Source organism: Antechinus flavipes, chromosome 3 (genome assembly GCF_016432865.1).
Source record: "Antechinus flavipes isolate AdamAnt ecotype Samford, QLD, Australia chromosome 3, AdamAnt_v2, whole genome shotgun sequence".
Lineage (NCBI taxonomy): Eukaryota > Metazoa > Chordata > Mammalia > Dasyuromorphia > Dasyuridae > Antechinus > Antechinus flavipes.
The window spans coordinates 75,966,907-75,992,047 of record NC_067400.1 but is presented as its reverse complement, the minus strand read 5'-3'; the positions used below and the strand labels follow the sequence as shown (position 1 = coordinate 75,992,047).

General features: G+C 33.4%; 1 protein-coding gene across 1 annotated transcript in view; it reads left to right on the top strand.

The window, feature by feature from the left end:
* Positions 1–25,141, top strand: part of PIKFYVE (phosphoinositide kinase, FYVE-type zinc finger containing) — a 109,707-nt gene that overhangs the window by 19,185 nt on the left and 65,381 nt on the right. Inside the window, exons 7-13 of the mRNA XM_051983674.1 lie at positions 3,654–3,743; positions 12,668–12,806; positions 15,595–15,752; positions 17,363–17,474; positions 18,690–18,837; positions 19,352–19,519; positions 24,955–25,014. Coding sequence (XP_051839634.1) covers positions 3,654–3,743; positions 12,668–12,806; positions 15,595–15,752; positions 17,363–17,474; positions 18,690–18,837; positions 19,352–19,519; positions 24,955–25,014 — 875 coding nt within the window. The remainder of the gene's footprint in view (positions 1–3,653; positions 3,744–12,667; positions 12,807–15,594; positions 15,753–17,362; positions 17,475–18,689; positions 18,838–19,351; positions 19,520–24,954; positions 25,015–25,141) is intronic.

Here is a 25,141-nt window from a genome sequence, read left to right as displayed (position 1 = left end):
AAATCAGCCTTACTTTTTTTCTTTTTGTCTTGATTTGCCTAAAGGAGATTAACATAGTTTATGAATAAGACTTTTTAAAAAAATTACCAACCACTTTCTTTTCCTTGAAATGACATTATCAGCTTCACTTCCTACTTTTCACCACCCTTCCCCCCCCATCTTCCCCCCTCAAAAAAACCCAACAACAATAACAACAACAAACTCTTCTGTTTATATGAATATAAAAGGATATTGGTGAATCTCTTCTGGAAGTTTCTGTAAGTGCTCTAAATAAGAATTCTGTTTTAATCAATTTCTGGTTAATGTTTTCTTAAACTACTTTTTCTCAGTTTAATATCAAAATTTTGGTTAGCTCAAGGAGTCATATCTTAACTGTTGGTTTTCAAAGAAATATTTTTGCTTGTTACTTTAGACTACAAATAACAAGTATCTAACTTGTTAATATAAATTAGACGAAATAATTATTTCTAAAACAAGATTCTTTGTTTTGGAGTAGTTTTAGACTATGATTTCATGAAATAGGATGCTGAAAATATTTGATGCATAGAGCATTTAATTTTCAGAATGTAATGTGAGTAATTATCTTGAAAATACATAAAATACATCTTTAACATGTATTGGTCAACCTGCCATCAGGGAGAGGGGATGGGGGGGAAGGAGAGGAAAAATTGGAACAAAAGATTTGGCAATTGTCAATGCTGTAATTGCATTGTATATAACTTGTAAATAAAAAGCTATAATAAGAAAATACATAAAATGAACTCTAAAGACTTCTGTAGGCATTATACTAGGAATCTGACTTAAAGTAACCTATTTGTGTATCAAGTATGAAGGCCTTGGCCTTCTTTTGCATGCCCAGGGAGCATGTTTGAATCAGTATCTTTATTATGGTATCACTCTGTGGGAATGGAGAATCAGATTCATTCCTAAATCAATTATAAATCCATTTAACTATATAAATATTTTTTGTTAGAAGAGTGCTACAAAGAGAAAAAGGCATAAAAATTGAGGGAGTATTGTTGTGGTAGGAAGGGAGGGACATTTTCTTCTCCAAGAAAGGAGTGATAAATGAATTTATAAACATAATTTTTTCAAGATAATGTGAAAATATTCTCAGCTCTTTCGAGTTTGCATTATAGTCTAAAATTAGTGATATGTGAAAAGTCGGTTAAACTTTTATTGTAGCACACAATATCTCATTTATTTTCACGTTTGTGAATATTTTCTGCAAAATGCTCCATTCCAGATCACTATCAAATTTTGCGTATACATACATACATACATACATACATATATATATAATATAAGTAAGCATGTTAGCTAGTATATTTGTGAAAACCAGCACCTGTTTGGTGTATCTGATAAGTCATTTCATCCATAATATTCTCTTTATCTCTATCATCTTCTAACCTGCCTAACTAGCTTCTTATTTATTTTTTTATTTATTTATTTTTTATTTTTAAATATTTTATTTTATTTTATTTAATAATAACTTTGTATTGACAGAATCCATGCCAGGATAATTTTTTTACAACATTATCCCTTGCACTCGTTTCTGTTCCGATTTTTCCCCTCCCTCCCTCCACCCCTTCCCCTAGATGGCAAGCAGTCCTATATATGTTAGATATGTTGCAGTATATCCTAGATACAATATATGTTTGCAGAACTGTTGCAGAGGGAGAATTGGATTCAGAAGGTAAAAATAACCTGGGAAGAAAAACAAAAATGCAAACAGTTCACATTCGTTTCCCAGTGTTCTTTCTTTGGGTGTAGCTGCTTCTGTCCATCATTTATCAGTTGAAACTCAGTTAGGTCTCTTTGTCAAAGAAATCCACTTCCATCAGAATACATCCTCATACAATATCGTTGTCGAAGTGTATAATGATCTCCTGGTTCTGCTCATTTCACTTAGCATCAGTTCACGTAAGTCTCTCCAAGCCTCTCTGTATTCATCCTGCTGGTCATTTCTTACAGAACAATAATATTCCATAACATTCATATGCCACAATTTACCCAGCCATTCTCCAATTGATGGGCATCCATTCAATTTCCAGTTTCTAGCCACTACAAACAGGGCTGCCACAAACATTTTGGCACATACAAGTCCCTTTCCCTTCTTTAGTATCTCTTTGGGGTATAAGCCCAGTTAGCTTCTTTTTTTTAATACTTCATCCCATAGGATGGTAGGGAGGAGAAAAGGAGATTAGTTAGTTAGTCCTATTCCACTCCCCTTTTCATGTTCAGTTGCCATAAGGGAGTTCCCTTCTGGGGAAGATATTGAACCTTTTCTCCAACTTCATCTTCTATCCAATTTTTTATTATGACAGCTGTAGCCAGACTTGCAGGGCTAAGAAGTAAAGCAACTAGAAACTTACCTTTGCTCCAGAGGGAAGTTCCTGAGAGACTGCTGAACTGTTAGTTTTCAAAAGCTAATTTATTCAAAGGTGTCTTGACTCAGCAAGGTATGCAGCTCTCTCAAAGTCTTGAAAATAAATTATTATTGACTAATAGAATGAATTTTAGTTTAATACAGATCTGATCTTAAAGATATGTAGATTCTTTAGAACTAGGAATAGTATAGAAAATTCTCATTTTATATAATAGTTTAAATGAAATACCAATTTTGGATATGGGAAAAGCAATTAATCTATTTTGGTTAGAATAAGAATATACGGTGAAGAGTGGGATATCAGTCTTCCAAAGTCATATTGTCGAGGGACTTAACTATTTGCCAAAAGAATTGGGAAATTACTCACAGTTACAGAGTACTCTTAAAGTTTTTTGAATTTGGAGAAAAAGATTAGAATTATGATTTAGGAAACAATTTAGAGGCCACCTTAGGAAGTGAGGTAGATAATGAGGACCTGATTTAGTACCTCATCAAATGAAATTGAATGGAAAAGGAAGATTTGCATACTGCTTATCAACTTTATTTGTGATAATTAAAATTGGGTTTTTGTGCCCAATATTCTCACTAATAACTTGGCAAAGATAGCTTGGGTTTCTATCCTTGCCATAAAATTATGTTTTACTGTAATTTTGGTGAATGAACCAAAGTGATCTGAAAATTGTAATATAATCAAGTTTATTGTCTGTTTTGTTATTTCAGATAGCTGTATTCTTTTCTTTGGGAGAAGGCATAAATTGAGACCTACTAGTTTCCTACTTTGCATGTGTGACCTGCAAATATAAAAAAACTTGTGCTGTGTTATATCTATATACTGGAAAATGACTATGGAAAGCATTGATAAATTAGATTTCTTTTAGAGGCAATTGGGGAATAAGTAACTTGCCTAAAGTCATCAGAGGTTTTTTTTTTTTTTTTTTAGTCCTTCATTCTTTTAGTAAAGTATGTTTAATAATTATCCTCATTGTTTTATTTATAGATTGATTATAAATTAAAATTAGATTTATTAAAGCCACATGTGTGAAAGCCACATTCATTATAATTAGACTTCCTGAATTTCTGTTCTTTTATTTGTGTTATTTAATTTCCTTGTTTAATACTTTAAAAGAATATTTTCTGACACTTAGATATTTTTAGACTGGGGGATAATATTTTAAACTTAATTATAGAGACTTTTTTTTTTTAACAGCTGGTTCACTAATTTCATTGTTTGTGATAAAGATTTTTGATTTATTTATTTTTTTAGTTTGATTCATCCAGACTCCTCAAGTACTACTCTCTCAACAAGACTTGTGTCTGTTCAAGAAGATGCTGGAAAATCTCCTGCTCGAAATAGGTAAAATAGCGAATGGAACCTCTGTAGATTACTTTTTATATAGTGTTGGAACCAAGGGTACAAAGTTCTGATTCATTTATGGTATACTTTCCCCCCAGTTCTTTGGAAGCCATTGCTTCAGTTATCTGGTAATATTAATGATAAAAATTTATGTTTATGTAGCATTAAGATTTGCAAAATATTTCCTTTACAATAATAGGTTATCTCAGTTTCATAGTTAGGGAAACTTCATCTTTGAAAGGTTAGTAATTTGCCCCTACTGCTGTTAATAATAAATATCTTAAGTGGAATCCATTCTCAGGACTCCATACTCCAAGCTGAGTGTCATGTTCACTGTACCAAACTCATTTTACCTCTCATAAAGGCACAGTATTTTTTTCTTAGCAATTATTTGTAAGTAACAAATAGGATCTTGCTCCAAATTTATAAAAAAATGATTTTATAAATGCTCACAGTTCATAGAACAATTTTTTTCAAAATGCAGCCAAAAAAAAATCTAAATTTCTTCTTGTGAGAAATTCTGGATAGGTTATTTGATAGAACTTAAATCACCCTCCCTGAAATTAATTAGAATCAAAATATTAGAACTTGAAGGAACCTTTGGAAATAATCTTTTCACTTCATATGTGAAAATGTCAGCCTAGAGAGATTTAAGACCTCTTCACTGATTCCTTGCTTTAGTGGCAGAGCTGAGGTGACAACCTGTTACTTGACCCTCACTTTCTTTCACACTGTGATAACTTTTTTTCCATTTTTTTTATTAAAGCTTTTTATTTTTCAAAACTGCAGCGATAATTCTTTGATATTAACCCTTGTGAAACTTTGTGTTCCAATTTTCCCCCCTTCCTCCATCCCCTTACTTAGATGGCAAGTAGTCCAATATATGTTAGACATGGTAGAAATATGTTAAATCCAATATATGCATATATATTATGTGATAATTTTTCAAAAGCAGTTTTTAGAGAATAAATTCAAAGATTATGGATCTATTGCATATTTTCCATTGTGTTATAACTGCTTTTGTGTGAGGTGCTAGTCAGGGTACTAGGCTTCTCATTAAATCTGCCTTTTTGTAGATAATCAGAGTGATCTTGGCATTTTTTTTTAAACTTTCATTTTAGAAACCAACTTTAAATAAAAGCTTAAACTTAGTTTTGATTTCATGGGATATAGTGAAATAGTGACATTTTATAATATTACCTATCATTTAAAACTTGTTAGCTACTCCAGTAAATGTGACTTTGAAACTATTTTTGTGGGAGAAGATATATATGGAATACATTAAATTGTCTTTTCATTAGCCATATTTGGACACATAAGAATAGAAAATGAAACATAATCCACCTGTAAATTTCCTAGCAACATTAGTGATTGGGATTTGTTGGCTCATATCTAAAACATGTTTTTTTTTCCCCTAGATAATGTTGTAATAAATCATCAGTCTATGAAAATCTCCTTAGGGCTCTGGGATCACAGTAAACATTTTAGAGGCCATCAGTGCCAAAACCCTTCTTAGAGAAATGAAGAAACTGAGCCACAGACTGCTTAAATGACTTAGTCCATTGGGGCAGCTAGGTGGTGCAAGGGGTAAGAGGACCTGGGCTCAGAAAACTCATTATCCTGAGTTCAAATTTTGCTTCAGACACTTATTCGCAATGTGACCTTGGACAAGACACTTAACCTTGTTTGCCTCAGTTATTTGTCTGTAAAATGAGCCCCAGAGAAGGAAATGGCAAACCTTTTGAGTATCTTTGCTAGTAAAACCCCAATTGGGGTCATAAAAGATTTGGACTTGAATGAAATGCCCGAACAAACAAAAGCCCTTTTTGCTGCACTATGATTCTACATAGAAATTTTGACCTTTCTTTTGTACTGTAATCTGCTTCTGCTTTTAAAAATGCTTCTTTCCAAGAGAATATTAGAGCTTTTCATGAATATCCTCAGCTAAGAGTGAATTTCCCTTTTTGAGTCTCTTGTGTCTCTCTGATATCTCTTATGCACATATTCATTTAAAAGTTCTTAATGTTTATGTACATGTTATGTCCCTATCTAGTGCATTTGTAAACTCTGTGAAGGCAGAGACTCATTATAAACTACTTTCAGGACACACACACACACACACACACACACACACACACACGTGTGCGCGCGTGTGTGCGCGTTTACACTCTCAAGGGAAATGCCCCCACGAAGGGCATTGATGATCAAGGAGGGGCATTTTGTTTGCCACTCTGAATATATCCCATGTGCACAGGTGGCTTGATCTTGGTTTCCTGAATTCCATTGGGAAGAATTCCCTCCCCTACTTCATTAGGCTCAGGCTTTTTGGGAGTAGTTTGTGGAGAAGTGGCAAAAGAGGGAGGTGAAATTTGTGAGATTTGGAGGTTGAGCTAAGATTTTTGGTAGAGATACGGGTGTCTCTTACATAGATCACTTCCTTCTTGGATATGCTTGATCATTACCAGCAGAAGCACAATAATTTTAGTGACACATTAAAACAAGAATCCAAGTATATGGTTAAATAGGGAGGAAATGAATACATAGATTTTTGTGTAGCAAATTTTAGGAGTTCATATTTCAAATAAGGTGATTTTTAGGGGAATGGACCATAAAACTATTATTTTGATATACTTTTTAAATTTAAAAAGTATGTTTTGTTGATATTTTTGTCTGTATTTGTCACTTCAATTCACCCAACAAATTGAACTTTCCTTTGTAACAAAGAGAAATAATGCTTTAATAAAATTTAGACTATCTTAACTTGAAATGGTAAGGACTATATTTTTGTTTTTAATTTGTATTTGTCACTTCAACTTACTCAACAAATTGAACCTTCCTTTGTAACAAAGAGAAACAATGCTTTAATAAATTTTAGACTATCTGTATGTTTGAAATGGTAACAACTATATATTTGTTTATGATCTTTGTGAGATCATGACTCTCACATAGAATCATAGAATTCTATCTCATTGCAACTCATGGGCTAAAATAGAAGGTTCTTTACAGAGTTAAAACATTCCACCATTAAGGTGACAGAATTCTGTCAAGTGGGCAGTGAATATGGGGGAAGATGACTAAATGGTAATAATAGAAGACTCAGACTTTGAAAAAGAAAACTTATGTATGGCATAATTTAGATGGGGTAAAGTGACAGTTTTCCTTCCTGTGTCATTAATAAGTTAATAAAAAACCAAACAAACTTCCTTAAACATTTAATCCTAGTGGCTTTATGAAATAATGAAATCCATGTTTACCTCATAGAATTGTTATAGGACATTATAAAATATTTTGCACAGTGTAGGAATACATCTTTTCAAAATAGAAGTTATAGAAGTTTTACTGTATTTGAATTCATGGGGGCCTGAGAGGGAAGACACACCTCCATTTATTTGCCTCTTCAAAGTGTGTGAATGAGGGTGGAGCCAAGATGGTGGAACGTAGACAGGGACTTGTCCTACCTCTCCCCAAAACTGCTCCAAATTCTTTTAAATAATGACTGACAAATTTTAGAGCAGCAGAACACACAGAAAGATGAAGTAGAACATTTTTGAGTTGAAGGCAATTTAGAAGCACAGCAGAAAAGGTCTGTTTTACCAGAGTGGGAATTCAGTGTGCAGTCCAGATGCTTAGCGCTCTGGTGAAGCCCCCAGTGCAGCCCCGGCCTGGGTCACCCTCTGAATCAGTGGGTGCTGGAGGCTTCTGCACCTCTCAGCCTGGAATACCAGGAAGAATGCAAAAGGTCAGTGAGAGGTTCTGTGGCAATGGAGTGGGAGTCTGGTATGCAGTGCCAGTGCAGCCCCAATTAGCAGAGCCCCAGCCCCAACCAGCATACTAGATCTTACAACTACAGTGGGGCAGAGACAGCAAAGAGTGCTTGTGGTCAGATTCCTAGAAGGATTTCTGAAAACAGCTGCACAAAATTCCTGAAACTTGGGACAATACTCTACCCTGGAAAGAGCCCTACATTATCAAAGAGTAATAAATAGGCTAGGAAAATGAGCAGAAAACAAAGTTTCTGACCATTGAAAGTTATTATGGTGACAAAGAAGATCAAAGCACATACTCAGAAGATGATAACAAAGTCAAAACTCCTACATCCAAAGTTCTAAGAAAAATGAGAATTGAGCTCAGGCTATGGAAGAGCTCAAAAGGGATTTTGAAAATCAAGTAAGAAAGAGAGGAAAAATTAGGGAAAGTATTGAGAGAGGTGCAAAAGTAAATATGAAAAGCTAATGAAGAGAAGAATACCTTAAAAGCAAAATTGGCCGATTGGGAAAGGAAATGCGAGAACTCACTGAGGAAAATAATTCCTTAAAACATAGATTTAGCAAATAGAAGCTAATGATTTTACGAGAAATCAAGAAACTACAAAGCAAAACAACAAAAAAAAAAAAGAAAAAAGTGTAATATCTCATTGGGGGAAAAAAATAACCTAGAAAATAGATCCAGGAGAGATAATTTAAAAATTACCTAAAAGTCATGATCAGAAAAAAAAAAAAAGCCTGGATATCATCTTTCAAGAAATTATCCTGATATTCTAAAACTAGAGGGGAAAATAGACATTGAAAGAAATTACTAATCACCTCCTGAAAGAGCTCCCAAAATAAAAACTCCCAGGAATATTATAGCCGAATTCCAGAACTCCCAGGTCAAGGAGGAGATATTGCAAGCATCTAGAAAGAAAGTATAATAGAGCCACAGTCAGGATAACACAAAATTTAGCAACTTCTATATTAAAATATTGGAGGACTTGGAATATGATATTTTGAAGAGCAATGGAGCTAGGATTGCAACCAGAAATCACCTCCCCAGCAAAACTGAGTATAATCCTTCAGAGAAAAATGTGGTTATTCAGTGAAATAGGATTTTCAAGCATTCGTGATGAAAAGACCAGAGCTGAATAGAAAATCTGATTTTCAGATACAGGACTCTGGAGAAGCATAAGGAGGTAATCAGAAAAATGATATCATAAGGGACTTCAAGGTATATCTGTTTACAATCTGCCGTGGGAGGATGGTACTTGTAATTCATTAAACTGTTCTCATTATTAATGGCAGGATGAATATATATAGATAGGGTATGGGTGTGAGTTGAATATGAAGAGATAATATCTTTTTAAAAAAATGATGAAATTGATTTGTGAGAGATTGAGATAGGAATGTACTGGGAATAAGGGAAAGGACAAGTGGAAGGGTGCAAATTATCTGCCATAAATATAAGGCAAGAAAAAGCTTTTATAAAGTGGAAAGGAAAAAGGGGGAGGAGAGGGTGCGTGAATCTTACTCTCATCATTATTGGCTCAAATAAGAAATAACATCCATATTTAATAGGGGTATAGAATTCTATCTTGCAAGAAAATGGAAGGGGAATAGGATATGAGAAAGGGGGAGCATGATAAAAGAGGGGGCCTATTAGGGGAAGGAGTGGTCAGTAGCAAAACACTTTTGAGGAGGGACAGGATGAAAGGAGATAGGAAATAAATGGGGGGAATACAATTAGCAATAGTAATTCCAAAAAAGTTTTTTTCAAAAAGTTTTTTTCCAAAAAAGTTTCTCTGAATATTATTATTACCTGGGAAATAATGAGCATGATGCACTCAGGAAAAGAAAAAAACCTTGGAAAGTCCTTCATGAACAGAGTGAAATATATAGTATGCAAATTAATAGCAGTGTTCTGGGATGACAAGCTGTAAATGACTTGTTATTCTCAATAGTACAATCATTCATAACTACTTTGAAGGATTTAGATGAAAAATCCCTATCCATACCCAGAGAAAGAATTTGTGTCTAACTTGTGTCTAAATACAGATAGAAGCATATTCTCATTCTCATTCTCTCTCTCTCTTTTTTCTCTTTCTCTATTTTAACTTAATTTTTCTTGAATGTAGGAGATTTGTTTTCTTTCAGAACTTTTATGGAAATGTTTTGCATGTGGTTCCTTAATTGTGGGTAGAGATAAGGGAGAGAACCTACAACTTAAAAACAAATGTAAAAAGAATTGTTTTGAATACTGGGAAAAATATTAAATAAGAATACAGAATGCTCTTTTGCAGAATAAAGATGAATTGAGTATGTAAATAATCATAAGTACAATAGAAAAAAGTAACCTTTTTTGTAGTGGAATGTTACGCCAAATCAATGAGCCATTGTCTGGAATTTTGGTTTTTAAAAGTGTGTGTGTGTGTATGTCTATGTGTGTTAATTGGATGGTGGGATTTAATCTTGTGATAAATGGTGCACTTGCATGAAAAAAAATGTGATTAAATTCTGTAGCATTTTAAAACTGAGTGAAAAAGCAAGAGGCAGGGAATTTTAATGTTACACAGTATGTCCCTAAAGTCTTACACCAAGACTTTTGTAGCACCCCATACAATTTTCTCTTATTGAATTTTGATTAGTATATTTAAAATTCTCTACAGTATTTATGAATGAAGAGAAAAGATAGCTGGCTCATATGTCTGGTGTTGAAAGATTGTATTCCGTTGTACCCACGTACTGAAATAAGAGTATATGCAAAAGAATTGGAAATTCTTGTATCTTTCTGTAAGTGAACCATGAAGATAGTATCTAATCAGGTATTTCTTCTGACTTTTCTGTTTTTGCAGAAAGTCCTGATTTTTTAAAAAAATATTTTATTTTATTTTATAATAACTTTATATTGACAGAATCCATGCCAGGGTAATTTTTTTTTTTTTTTTTTTTACAATATTATCCCTTGCACTCGCTTCTGTTCCGATTTTTCCCCTCCCTCCCTCCACCCCCTCCCCTAGATGGCAAACAGTCCTATATATGTTAGATATGTTGCACTATATCCTAGATACAATATATGTTTACAGAACCGAACAGTTCTCTTGTTGCACAGGGAGAATTGGATTCAGAAGGTAAAAACAACTCGGAAAGAAAAACAAAAATGCAAATAGTTCACATTCATTTCCCAGTGTTCTTTCTTTGGGTGTAGCTGCTTCTGTTCATCATTTATCAATTGAAACTAAGTCTTTGTCAAAGAAATCCACTTCCATCAGAATACATCCTCATACAATATCGTTGTTGAAGTGTAAAATGATCTCCTGGTTCTGCTCATTTCACTCAGCATCAGTTCATGTAAGTCTCTCCAAGCCTCTCTGTATTCATCCTGCTGGTCATTTCTTACAGAACAATAATATTCCATAACATTCATATATCATAATTTACCCAGCCATTCTCCAATTGATGGGCATCCATTCAATTTCCAGTTTCTAGCCACTACAAACAGGGCTGCCACAAACATTTTGGCACATACAGGTCCCAGAAAGTCCTGATTTAAAAAACAAATAGTTAATCAGAATTTAGGACAAGTACTACTTGAAGAAAATATCCCACTTGCTTTCTAGGATGTCAAATCATCTCATTTTCTACGTGAAGTATAAGAAGGATTTTTTCATACTAAAAACAAGATTGTTGTCTAAATTTGATGTATAAAAACTTGCTTGAAAAACTTTCTCTTTGTTTCACTTTGAATATTATGCTTTATGGGAAAATTTAAAAGTACTTATTTAATTAAAATTATTTTTATTGGTAATTTTTCTTTGAATATTCTGTTTTTATTAAACATTTCATTAAAAAAATTTTCATTTAAAAAATCACTTTTCTTTATCCAAAAAAGAATTAGACATAGTCCTATATCTGAAAATCAGATTTTTCATTCAGCTCTGGTCTTTTCATCATGAATGCTTGAAAATTCTATTTCACTGAATACCACATTTTTCTCTGAAGGATTATACTCAGTTTTGCTGGGGAGTTGATTTCTGGTTGCAATCCTAGCTCCATTGCTCTTCAAAATATCATATTCCAAGTCCTCCAATATTTTAATATAGAAGTTGCCAAATTTTGTGTTATCCTGATTGTGGCTCTATTGTACTTTCTTTCTGGAAAGAGTTTTTGATGACTCTTATTTCCATCTCCCCCGCTCTCCCCCCAATTTTGCCTGTTTTTTCTCTCAGTATTAACTTGTTTAGATTACAACACAGTTTCGCATTACTGTTTGTATTCTACTTTTTAGCTAAGCTTTATTTTTATTTCACCTTATGATTGATGACACACTGATGTAAAGACACATATCCATTTTTGGTTGCATATAAATCATTGACTAGATTCCTAATAAAACAAGTTTCCAAATATTTTAAGACCGATCACCTGATATAGTTTTTTCGTGACAAGCACCCTAGACTATTAACCCTGAATTCCTCAAAACTTGGCACCCTTACCTAAATGGAGCCTTCCCTGCTCCTTGGAGCTCCATCTGCCCTACTGAGACATAGCATCCCAGAGTCAGCTGTCCATTTTCAGATAGATCCCTTCTTCTCCATCTATAGAGGTATCTCATGTAACAAAGAATAAAAAAAAGGAAATTTTAAAAATTGTTCATAAAATGATCAGTACACCTGACAGTATTGCAATCTCCAATGCTTCTCTGCAATGAAGGGAGGCTCATCTGTTTTCCAGTAACATATTTGATCATTATAATTAGGCAACATTTAACTTTCTTCCTTTTTTTTGGTGTTTGATGTTGACTTTGTAGCAACCTTGTATCTTGTTTTCCTGGTTCTGTTTAATTTCATTGCATCAGTTCATGTAAGTTTTCCTATGTTTCTTTGAATTCTTCATAATGAATATTGCAATGATAATCCATTTCATTCCTCTATCTCTATTGTTTAGATCTTTGTTTTAGTTCTTCACTGTCACAAAAAGTTCTGGTAAATATTTAATGTGTGTGTATATATACGCACACACACACACACACATACACATATGCATACATATACAGGTATATCTGTAAATTTATATTTTCACAGTTCCATCAGCAAAATGTTAGTGTGCCTTATTAATTAAATGATGAAAGACATCTGTGTATCGAGACTTCTTCATATTTTTGTCTTTTGTTTTCAGATCAGCCAGTATTACTAACCTGTCATTGGATCGGTCCGGTTCTCCCATGGTTCCCTCCTATGAGACATCTGTCAGTCCCCAGGCTAACCGAACATATGTGAAAACAGAGACCAGTGATGATGAGCGCAAAATTCTTCTGGTAGCAGCTCACTTATTCTTGACCTTTTAATGATTAAAATGATTGTCTTTTATATCTTATTCTCACAAGTTTAAAAGATTTATGGATTAGTGGAAATGAAAAACAAATAAAAACAATCACTAGTTTATGTTTTTCATTGACCTGATAAAGGAGATTTGCATATTTCAGTATTCATTATTTGTCCATTTCTCTTCTTGGTTCCTTTCTTGTAGAAGTATATAGCCTTGTTTAACTGACCACAATATGGGTTTCTAGGTTGCATAGAGATTATCTTGAATTTTGGTTATTGGAGGAAATTTACATAATTGTTAAATATGTGGAAATGTTGTTTTAAGTAGCAAGGAACTTAATAATTTTATATGATTGCCTTAAGGATCTGATTTTTTTTTTATTTAAATTTTTTTTTCCAATTTGATTCTTTGCTGATCCATGTCACAGACCTTTTTGCCTTTCTCACTTCATTTTTGTCAGTTTCTGAAACTAAAATTATTTTTACTCTGTTGACAAGGGTAAAGGCTTTTACTGAAAAACCTTTCTTACCTCAGCTGCACTTGTCTCCCCAAATCAGTCGTTCAGTACTTTGATATAGGATCTGCCAGAAATTGTCTTCCAGGGGCATCCAGAGTCACTTTAATACAATTATGATTTGAGTGTGACTTCAGTGGATGAGTGTTATAGAAATTAGCACATGTTTTTTGCATACTTTCATGTAAGATTTGAGGTGGAGACTGGAAAAATGATGCAAAAAACCCCTGTGAAATGGTCTTGATCTTCATGAATTCTAGCTAGATAAATGAGAATTGCATTGTTGATTATTTTTCATACGTAGAAGATATAAGATGGTAAGTACCAAATACATGATTTAGAGTTAGTCTTAGAAGAATTCAGAGGTCACATGTCTTTTGGAGTGGGGTTAATTAGAATAGGGAAGGCTTTACTGAGGATTTAAAACTTAAGTTGGGCCTATGAGTAACAGAGAGATTTGGGTAAAAAAATAGGGAAGGTGTTTTCTGAAAAAGTAGGGTGGGGGCAGATTACAACAGAAGAGAAAACTGAGACAAGAATATTCTAGGTGTTTTCATCTACTATCTTTGGACTAGATGGTACTAGCTAAATTCAGATACTAAATTTTACTAGACTGGTCACAGAGGTTGTGAGTTTTTTGGCTTCAACCATCTGAAGCTATCATCTACTACCCAGGTTCTTAGGGGTCTCATAATTGAATGTGGGGATTGGAAAATTATGATTTATTCTCAATAAATATGTTCGAGTTGTTTCTTTTATGTGTAAAAATTTCTTGGGCAGAAAGAGGTTGGGAATGGAAAAAGTCAAAAAGCCTAAACCTATTAAATCATAGAAAAGTGGTGATTTACAACCTGGAAGGAAAGCCCAGCACAATCGTAGATTTTTCATTTATTAAATAAATAAGGATTGAGGGTCAATGAATAATTCAATCCAAGGGTTTGATTTTGGAATAATAGAATTTTGAGATTGATAAGGTAGTTTTGGATATTAAATCCAACATAAGAAGTTTAATGAGAGATAGTGGTGTATTTTGTAGTAGAAATGGATTATGATCCAAGGTTAAGAGATCTAAGTTCCAGTCAAGATTCTGTCACTAAGTAGCTTTGAGAATTCTGAGCTTCAGTTTCTCATCTGTAAATTGAAAGTAGTGTTCTAGATATCATTCAGCAGATCCTTGTTTAGTCTGGATATATGGCTTTGTCCAGTTTAAAAATTTTATCCCTCTATGACTGTCTTGACCACTTAACATTTCAGGTGAAGTGGTTTAAAATCAAAGAATTTTGAAGCTGATAGAGAAATGAGAGATCTAGTTTTTGTTTGAAAATGGGGAAACTAAGTCCCAGTGTGGATATGTGACTGACTTGATGTTTTACCTAACTAAAGTGGCACTGTAGAAAGATGGCGTGATATCAGTGTGTCAGACATGAATAGGAGAAGAAAAGACTATTTGACAGGATATTTCAATGGCCTACAAATGAATTGGAGAAAAAATTTATAAAAGCTGTGAAGTAGTTTATCCTTTCACTCATTTACTTCTTCTATCCAAAAACAAATAAGATTTTGGCATCTGAGTGACTTGATGAATGATGGTAATTACCAACAAAAATGAGGAAATCAGGATGGAGGAGGACCAGAGCAGTTTGAGGGCTGGAAAAGAGATGCTTTCTGTTTTAGATATCTGAGTTTTGGGTAGCAGCAAATGTACAAAGTAAAAATGTCCGATTATGGAAGATAGATTAGGATAGAAACCCTGCTAATAGGTTAAATCTCCTAAGAAAATGTATATAGAGAATAATAGACTTTCAGTTAATGCATAATAGTTTTCAGTTGGAGAAAGAGATGCAAACAAGAGAGAAAAAGAAGCTGTCAAGATTATTAAAAGATAGGATAATGTGGAGTAGAAACCAGAGGAAGAGAGTTTCATGGGATGATTTATTAAAAAACCACTAAAAAAGTACTTAAGAGAAAGCAAAGAGAATGATTATTGAGAAAAGGATATTGATTTGGTGAATTGCTTTAATTGTTTGCATTTATCAGAGATCCAGTACGTTGTAGGTTAGTCCAAGAAGGAGAGTACTTCATTTGTCCCACTTTTTGGTACTAAATAAGTTTTATTGCTGTGCATTCCAATTTGAAATTTAGTTTTATGGGCCTAGCAAATGGTTTAAAGATTTGTACGATGCTCTTTTCATAAGTAAATTAGTTGGCAGTTAATGAACTGGTACTTAGCAATACACTAAACAGTTGCAAATGTTTTTTTCAGGACTCTGTTCAGTTAAAGGACTTGTGGAAGAAAATCTGCCATCATAGTACTGGAATGGAGTTTCAAGATCACCGCTATTGGCTGAGAACTCACCCCAACTGTATTGTAGGAAAGGAATTGGTCAATTGGTTAATTCGAAATGGACATGTAACCACAAGGTATTCAGATCTTTGGAAGTATTTTTATTTGTTTATATCACAGATGTTTTAGTTTGTATTGCTTAAGTAGGATGAAATGTATTTTTGGACGTAGCAGCAGAATAAAACACCGTTTAAGTGGTTCTTATTTAATGGCCCACATGTTTTAGGTACTTCTAGAAGAGGATTGGCAAATGTGACATGGATTAGGTGGCTCTAAAATTTGTAATCATAGTGGAGAAAGAAAATAAGCATAAAAATAGCATCTGATGCTTTAGAATATTGTTGGGAAATTTAAAGGCAAAAGTTTTTGAGAAGCTATATTGCTCTGTTGCCTTTGCAATGAATCCTTTCCTAATTATTAATATTATTTCCCCAGAAGAAGTTACCATTGCAAATTACTACTGGGTGATTACAAAGATAATATTAGGGTTCTGAGATAACTTGAGCTCATAAAACTTTTATCTTGAGAGACTTTCTTGAACATACTCTTTAGTCAAAATGTTACTTGAACATAATTTTTTAAAAACATGAAGTCTTTAAGATTTTATATGTAGATCTAAAACATTTATTATTTTTGATTGTTGGGTAATGCATGATAGGCTGGATAAAGAAATAAATTCTGCAAATAATCTCAAATCTTATTTTAAGCCACTGTTTTTCTGTCTGTTCCTCTTAACCTTTCATCAGATATACAGACAAGAAGTAAAATTGACTGAAAGAGTAGGAACCAAGTTTACAGATAGGTACAGTTGTGGGTTGCCTTAAATTATACTCAATACAATTAGACTTTTGATAAATGATATGATACTTTTTGATAGTGTGTTGTATTTCTTTTTCCTTCTCTAAGTCAGTGAAAAAAGTGATGATAAACATTGAAATGTTTAACTGACAGATAGCTAGAAGTATGAAGGACAGGCAAATGCAGCTATGATCCACAAACCATATAATGAATTCCTAAAGAATTGAGAGCTGACTAATTAGCTAAAATAGACATACTATTCTTTGATATACCATCCTCCATAGGTGACTTAACATTTCTTCTGCAATACTTTTGCAGATGACCTGCGATCTATATTATCCTTCCTCTTTTTTTTTTCCTCTTCCCTCCCCTACTTCTAGCGTTCTCGCTCCTTCAGATACCAAGTCAAAACTGATCTAGGAAGACTCCCATAAACTTAAATTTACTAAGTATTATTTAGTACCATTTCTCATTTGATATCAGTTATTGCTATTTTCTTTACTTTATCTGTATTTTGTTTTTAAATTACAATTTTGTTTCTCACTTATTTTACAGGTAAATTTATATAGGTGTTTAATGTCTTTCCAGTAAGATTAAGTAGAAAGTATGGCAGCTTTTATTTTCTTAAAATATCTGATATTAGAGAACATAGGTATTACTTATCATTAAAAATCATTCCATAGTGATACAAGGAGCTAGGCTAACCTTTACATTCAGCTCCAAGGGTCTATCTCTTGTTATTTGTCACTTAGCCAGATAGTATGCTTAATTTACAAGTCTGCTTTAGCCTTAAAAAAAATAAATTTGTATATATCCTCATCTTGTGTCTCATGGAAATTTTAGTTTTGTTTTTTTTTTAAAGCATTTATTTTTGCCTATCTTTACTCAGAGCTCAGGCCATAGCAATTGGACAAGCAATGGTTGATGGACGTTGGCTAGACTGTGTCAGTCACCATGATCAGATCTTCAGAGATGAATATGCCTTATATAGACCACTACAGGTAAATGGATAATCCTGGTGGAAAGCTTCTGTGGTTTTAAATTTAGAGCTTATATCTTTTGAGATATTTCTTTTTATATTTTTCAACATGATTGTTAGACAAGTTAACATAATAAAATACTTGCTATAAAGAATATTGTTCTTGAACTCTCAAAAGCTTTCTTTCCATACAAATACAAATAGGAAAAAATTATTGAACTAAAAATTCTTACTATTTTACATTTCAACTTTGGCTGGAAGGTGAAACATTGATTTATTTTTAAGAGAGAAAACTGATGAAAAACGCTGTGGTGAAATAGATTTTTTTTTAACTCTTTAAGTGTTGAAATATTAGTAAAAAGTTTATGAATGTTCCAACTACAGCATTCATCAAGAGAAATGAATCTTTGCATATATTCACGGATATTAGAGATATGTAAAAAATGCATATCTAAGCAGAACCTCAACTAATTAGAATGAAATGGGACATTTAATTTTAGGAAGAGAAAGAAATGGATAAGAATGAAATATTGTAACTTAAGATTAGAGCAATCCTCTAAGCTTGCCTTCTATATAATCACAATAGGTATTAAAAATGAGAGAATCTGAGCTCAAGTGCCTATGATGCCTATTCCCTTTGGGACCTTGGGTGACTTTCACAACTTTCTAGATTGCATTGTCACCATATATAAAATGAAGGGTGGAATGGTTGTGGTCCTTTATTTTTGAAGAGGACCCATATGACATCAGTATGTTAGGGTCGAGTTACAGTGTGTCTGACTATGGCTGATTAGACCCATACGAGCTCAGAATGCTCTGCCACAGGTCAGACACAAACAGTTGCTGTGAACATTTGGGTAGCTTCTCTAACATTGTATGTTTAAGGTTTTCTTTGTGCTAGTTCAGTCCTGTTTTGCTTATAGAGCCCAGTATCTTCTGTGATGAAGGCATGCCATGCTGTTGAGTTGTCTATAAAATCCTCTTTTCAAAATAATTCAGCTAATAGAAAATTTTATTTATTTTAGACAAGGAAGGAAAGGTTTTCTCATTATGGTTATAGACATAGATTATAGATGTGTCATTCCGAAAGACAAAAAAAAAAATTTGTTCAGTCTCAATCTAAAATTATGTGACAACCTCATGATACAAGCTAGAATATAGTAGGAATGTTGTAAGAAATTTTTACTTTACAGTTGTTGACACTGAGGGTAAATTTTTTGGATTTTGATCCTTTCAGAGCACAGACTTTTCCGAGACACCTTCTCCAGACAGCGATTCAGTAAACTCTGTTGAGGGACACTCTGAACCATCGTGGTTTAAAGATATCAAGTTTGATGACAGTGACACGGAACAGATTGCTGAAGAAGGGGAAGAGAACTTAGCTAGTGAGTTTTTGCTTCTGAGGAAGCAGTTTCTGTGACTGCTTTGTTTCACTGGAATAATTCTAGGCTTTAAGGATCAAATTAAATAGACATCTCATAGATGTTGATACAGTATTTTCTTGAATTATTGTCTTTACAGGTTACCAGGAAATATTCAATTTTTCTTAATTTCTAGTCCAGCAACTTAAAGATAACTTTGTGCTAATAATAACCTAGTAGTATCAACTTGCTCATCTCCTTACTTTGATACTAGGCTTGGCTTTTTTTTCTGCAGAACTTCCCATATTCCTCTTTATTTTTTAAACTGATTTTATAATTAACTTTATTCAAAATTTTGGTGAGATACTGTTTCTAAGTTTGCTCAAAAATACATGAAAATACTGTATCCATTTTGGTATTGCACATTGGGCTTGTATATTAAAAACAATTTTTCTCCTTTCCCCAATACCCTGATGATACCAATTTTTTTACTCCCCTCTCCTCCCTATATTTCTTTCCCCTTCCCCAACACTAAAAGATTCTGCCAGTCCTAGCAAGCGTACATCAGTCAGCAGCTTCCAGTCCACAATGGACAGTGACTCAGCCGCTTCTATCAGCCTGAACGTGGAGCTGGACAACGTGAACTTCCATATCAAGAAGCCCTCCAAGTACCCACATGTGCCCCCTCACCCTGCTGACCAAAAAGGTAGGAGGTAGTCACCATCTGAAATCAGAATACAGGATGGAGACTTTGGCCATGAGATTTCATTTCAGGATTTTCTCCTGTGCCCTCCTCCCCTTATGGCTGAGGGCATTTGGTGTGGGTCTTTTTCCACCCCCTCTTTTCTTTTCCTTTTTTTAAGTTAATTCCTCCTGCTTCCCCACCTCTTCCCATGGCCCCTTACCTCCCCTCTCCCAAGTCCACTTTTAAGCCTATGGCTTTTCAAAGGAGATTTGTCCTATAGCTCTAACTTCAGCATAATGTGCAACTTCCAAGGTGGTATTTCTTTGCAGTTCTAATGTGGATGTTCTGCTCTATTCTTTCCTTGTTTCTCCATTAAAAATATCTTAGAGTTTTTTTCCAGATTTAGTAGCTTATGCAAATAACTTGCAATATAGTGCTTGACAAATCTGATGAAATTCTTCACATTAGTTTTCTTGAAAAACAGAAACCTTCTATTATATTTTAAGATGTTTATTATTTCTATGGTTTAAAAAATTGATTTTTTTATTGATATCTTTTGTTTGATATTAACTACATTTCCTTCTATAACTCTATATCTTATCAGAGAGCCATCTCTTATGATAAAGAATAAAAAGGGGGAGGGGAAAAAGAAAAAATTTCAGGAAAACAAAGTGACCCATCAAGAAAGTCTGCTGTTATATGCAGTGTTTCACATCCATAGACCCCCATTCCCTTAAAGGAATGGGGAAAGATATTTTCTTATGTCTTTTCCCTGGGGTCAAGCTTAGTCATTATAATTTCATATCTTTTTTTGGTTGTTTTGTTCTTTTTTTTCTACTTATATATATTATAGTCATTGTGTATATTACTTTCGTGGTTTTATTTTTACTTCTTTCTGCATTGGTTCATATAAATCTTTTCATGCTTTTCTATATTGCCATTTATATTTAAGAAAATTTCTTCCCAAACTAAGGAAATGAAAAATTCTTTCTTTAATACCATTAATTTTTTTGAGAAAATATTTTTCTTTATTGGTCCAAGTATGGGAATGATTATATATATATTTTAATTAAAACTTCTTATTTACAAAGCATATGCATGGGTAATTTTTCCAACATTGACCCTTGTATAACCTTTGTTCCATATTTTTCTCTCCTGCCTAGCTGGCAGGTAGTCCAATCATGTTAAATATGTAGAAATAGATCCAATATATGTATACTTATTTACACAGTTATCTTGTTGCACAAGAAAAATCAGATCAAGAAGGAAGAAAAAGAAAAACTGAGAAAGAAAACAAGATATGTTGTGTTCCACACTCAGTTCCCATGATTCTCTCCCTGGTTTTAGATGGCTCTCTTCATCACTGCACAAATGGAGCTGGTTTGAATCATCTCAATATTGAAGAGAGCCTTGTCAATCAGAATTGATTGGGAATTATCATATTTTAAAGAAGATATTTTAAATGATCTAGTAAAAGGATGAAATACTAATATATAGCTAATAGACAAATATATGGCATTTAGCACATCACCACTTTCATATTAGAGATTCACTACTTACGGTTGATAACATTTAGCCTTTTATCTATAATTAAACACTAAAATATAATGAGAAAGTGGCATAATAAATAATAAAACAAGCATTTGCAAATCATTACATTGTGTATCAGTTTAAGATAATGTACCGATAATATTTTTATCTTCATTTTTTAATTCTTCTAAAGTTGATTTCATCCCTTCCTTTTTGTTTATAAGTTGATCTCCCATTTTGTCATTCCGTAATTACAATTCAAAATATTTGTTAATCTTTAGAGCTTTATACATCTATACAAAAAATCTTGAATAAAATAAAAAATTTAAAACAAATAACTTGGGGTATCACTAAAGTGAGATACCTGAAATAAAGGAATGTAAGTATATATATTGTTATGAGAAAAATATGTGATAAGAGGAGGTAAGTAGCCTCAAATGTCTGAAAGATAAATATGTATTTGGTATCAAACTACAGTGGAAAAAATTTAGATGAATATTAAAAAAAATTCTGTATAACCTGGAGTCAGGAAGAGTCATCTTGCTGAGTTTAAATTTGGCTTCAAACACTTAGTAACTGTGTGACCCTGGGCAAGTTAGTTAACCTTGTTTACCTTGGTTTTAGTAATAAAGGATGTAATGAGGTAAAAGACTTAATTGTTTTAGGAAATTAGAGGATAGAAGAAAATTACTTGGAAGAATGAAAGGAATTGAGAAACCTTAGGCACTTTCTGAAGAGTTAAGTATGAGTATCAAGCAAGATGAATCCCTGGGTAGAAAAAATAGGGGACCTTGGGTAAAAGATCAAAAAAGGAGTTATCTTGTGATGTTTGGTGATGCTGTCTACCAAAAGCAAAACAATTTATATTTATTTTCTTTAGTGAAAGATGATTCCTCTTCCAAAAGGCAAAAGAAGCAACAAGGAGAAATTTTATTCTGGGAACTTTTTTTTTTAAATTACCAACAGGGAGAACTTGGTTGTTGTTGTGGAACAGGATAAAAGTCTTGGAGATAAGTAACCATTACATCTTAGAGTTTGTTATACAGGAGAGCAATGTTGAGAATAGTATGCCATGCTCCATAGACTTTGGAATAACAAATTTCAAAGTTTTCAGAGGAAAAAAATCAAGAGTTATTTGAACATTTCAAAAATTCTGAAGATCCAAAGAAAAATAATTAAAAGAAGGAAAAAATAAGGTAGCTAAAAAGTTCACACAGGGAATTCACCAACTTAGATTTAAAAACATAGTAATTATGACACTAGCTAACATATACATTGCATTTCAAGATTTTCAAAGTACTTTACATAGAATACCTTGATTGATTAAAAAAATTTTTTTTCAATAGTATTTTATTTTTGTAAAAATAGTTTTCAGCATCCATTTTTGTAAGATCTTGTTTTCCAATTTTTTTTTATCCCTTCCTTACTTCCCCTCTCCACAAGACAACAAGCAATGATATAGGTTAAATATGGCAGTTATTTTAGAACATATTTCCATATTTGTTATGCTGCACAAGGAAAATCAAAACCATGAAAAAGAAGAAAAAAACAAAGTAAAAATACTATGCTTTGATCCATTTTCAGACACTAGAGTTCTTTCTCAGATTGAAGGATGACATTTTTCACCTTGATTGACTTTTATAATGATCCCGTGAAGTAGGTGCTCTTACAATTCCAGTATTACAGATGAGAAAACTCATGCTGAGATATAAAAATAATTATACAGCGTCACAAGCTACTGTGGATCTGAGGCAGTTTTCTTGATTCCCAAGCCCAAGGCCATAATTTACTGTGTCACCCACCTTATTGACCTTAAAAAGACATTAGAATTAGGGGAGCCGGGCTAGGTAACAGTGGTACCATAACAGGCTGTCCTTTTATTGAGGAGGGATCCACATTTATATTTTATCTGAAGGTCTTTCTGTGTTTCCACTCTAGTGCTTACTTTTTCTGAAACTCACTATCCTCCTTGATAAAAGGAGAATAATAGCACCTGCCTGGCATCATTGAATGCAGTAAAGCACTTTAGGAAAGAGAGCTGTTATTAAGGGAAATGTCAGGAATGCTGAAGCGGCAATGAGAGAGAAGCATCACCTGGGGCTGTTGGGAAGGTGATGGATTGAGATGCTCAGTATACTTTTTTTCAATATGCTTTTTTAAAGGTTGACCTTAACTGGGCAGTAGGGAATGGAAGAGCTAAGAAGGAACTAACAGTGAGGGGCTTTTTGGGAAACACCCTTATACTCTGGATGAGTTGAAGTTATTTCAGTTAGAGCTATATCTATGAGATGGCTGGGATAAGATAAAACTCATGTTTCCTGTTATCTGACCTTTGTAGCTGAATATTTTTTATCAGTGAGTTGGATAAAGACTTAGGAAACATGCTTATAAAATTTGCAGCTGACAAAAATGGTCAGCTAACACACTAGAACTTAGACAAATGGGCAGAGATGAAATGTGTAGAAGAGGGAGTAGATTAATTTTACTTGATCTAAAATGCAGAGCGAGAAACAGTGGACAGTAATAAACAGGAGATTACTAAGTGGATGTAGGTAAATTTCTTGGACCAAAATTGGAATGGACTAACTTGGGAGATAGAGGATAAATATTAACTATGTGATAGCTAACATTTATATAGCAGTCCCTGTGTGCCAGGCACTATGCTTTATACTTTTTATCTGTTTAGTCTTTACAACCCTGGGACATAGATGCTTTTACTATCCCCATTTTAAAGATGAGGAAGCTGAGGCAAGGAGAGGTTAAATGGCAAGGAGAGGTCAGGTTTTTTGCCTATGGTTACACATTTATTATCTGAGACTAAATTTGAACTCAGGTCTTCCCAAGTCAAGCTCCTGGTACTTCATCCACTGTGCCACTTAACCATAATCTATCTGCAACTCTGGTCTTTAAGTGAACAATATAAGGTGACTTGGTAGAGATATTGTGTAGGTAATTCTTGTTTATTAAAGATTAATCCAGATGACCTTTGAGTACCTTCCTAATTCCTAATTCTGAAATTTTTCCTGATTCTGGAATTCTTTGATTTTGTGATTTTCTGTGCTTGTGTTTATCTTGTCAGTCTATCTTGTATCATGATCAATTCTAGGTGGCATATTTGAACATGGATTTTGGTTAAGTAGAGCAGAGGTGTCAAGGGCTGACGACACTCTTGGGTGTTAGATTAAAATGATTAAAATGTGTTGGGAAATACTTAGTATAAATTAAAAAATTAAAAATTTAGTGTAAATTAAAATAAAACTAAACATAGGTGACATTAATATGTAGTTTTTAGGTCAATATTTGGCTTGCAGAGATCCTTATGTATAACTTAGTGACCTTCATTGTTTGTATTTGAGTTTGATACCAATGAAGTAGAGCATTTCCAGAAGAGGGCATTGACTAAGTGTCTTAATATATTTTAAGGGGGCAGCTAGGTGGCTAGGATAGAGCACCAGCCCTGAAGTCAGGAGGATCTGATTTCAAATGTAGTTTCAGACACTTAACACTTCCTAGCTGTGTGACCCTGAGCATGTCACTATACACCAATTGCCTCAGCAGAGAAAAAAAAAAAAGAATTTATTTTAAGAATTAAGACTTCAGTATATTTAATTCTGGAATAAGAAAGACTTTGTTGCAGTGAATTAGAAACCCATATATGGAAGTTCATAGAGTAGAAAGTTGTGGTTCAGGTAGGGAAGAACTTCTAAAATGACTTTCATTAAATTAGGAAGCATTTTCTCAAGTGTCTGTTATGTATGTATTTCAGTCTCAAAGTAAAAAAAAAAAAATAGTCCCTCCCTAAAGGAGCTTATATTTTATGACTAATGCCTTCTATATATGGAGTGGGTGTGTTGGGTATAATTGTAGCAGCATGTTAGTCATCTCTTAACTTTGCCTTCTCTATTTGCTTTCTTCCTGCTATTCAGAGTATTTGATTTCTGACAATGGAGGACAACAAATCTCAATAAGTGACGCCTTCATTAAAGGTAAATTAATATTTGAGAAGTAGAGGAAGCTACTTGCAGATATGTCTATGATTTTTAATGCTTCAAGAATCAGCACTGTATATGCTTTGACTTATTTTGGGGTAAGGATGATTAGTCTAATTTGAAT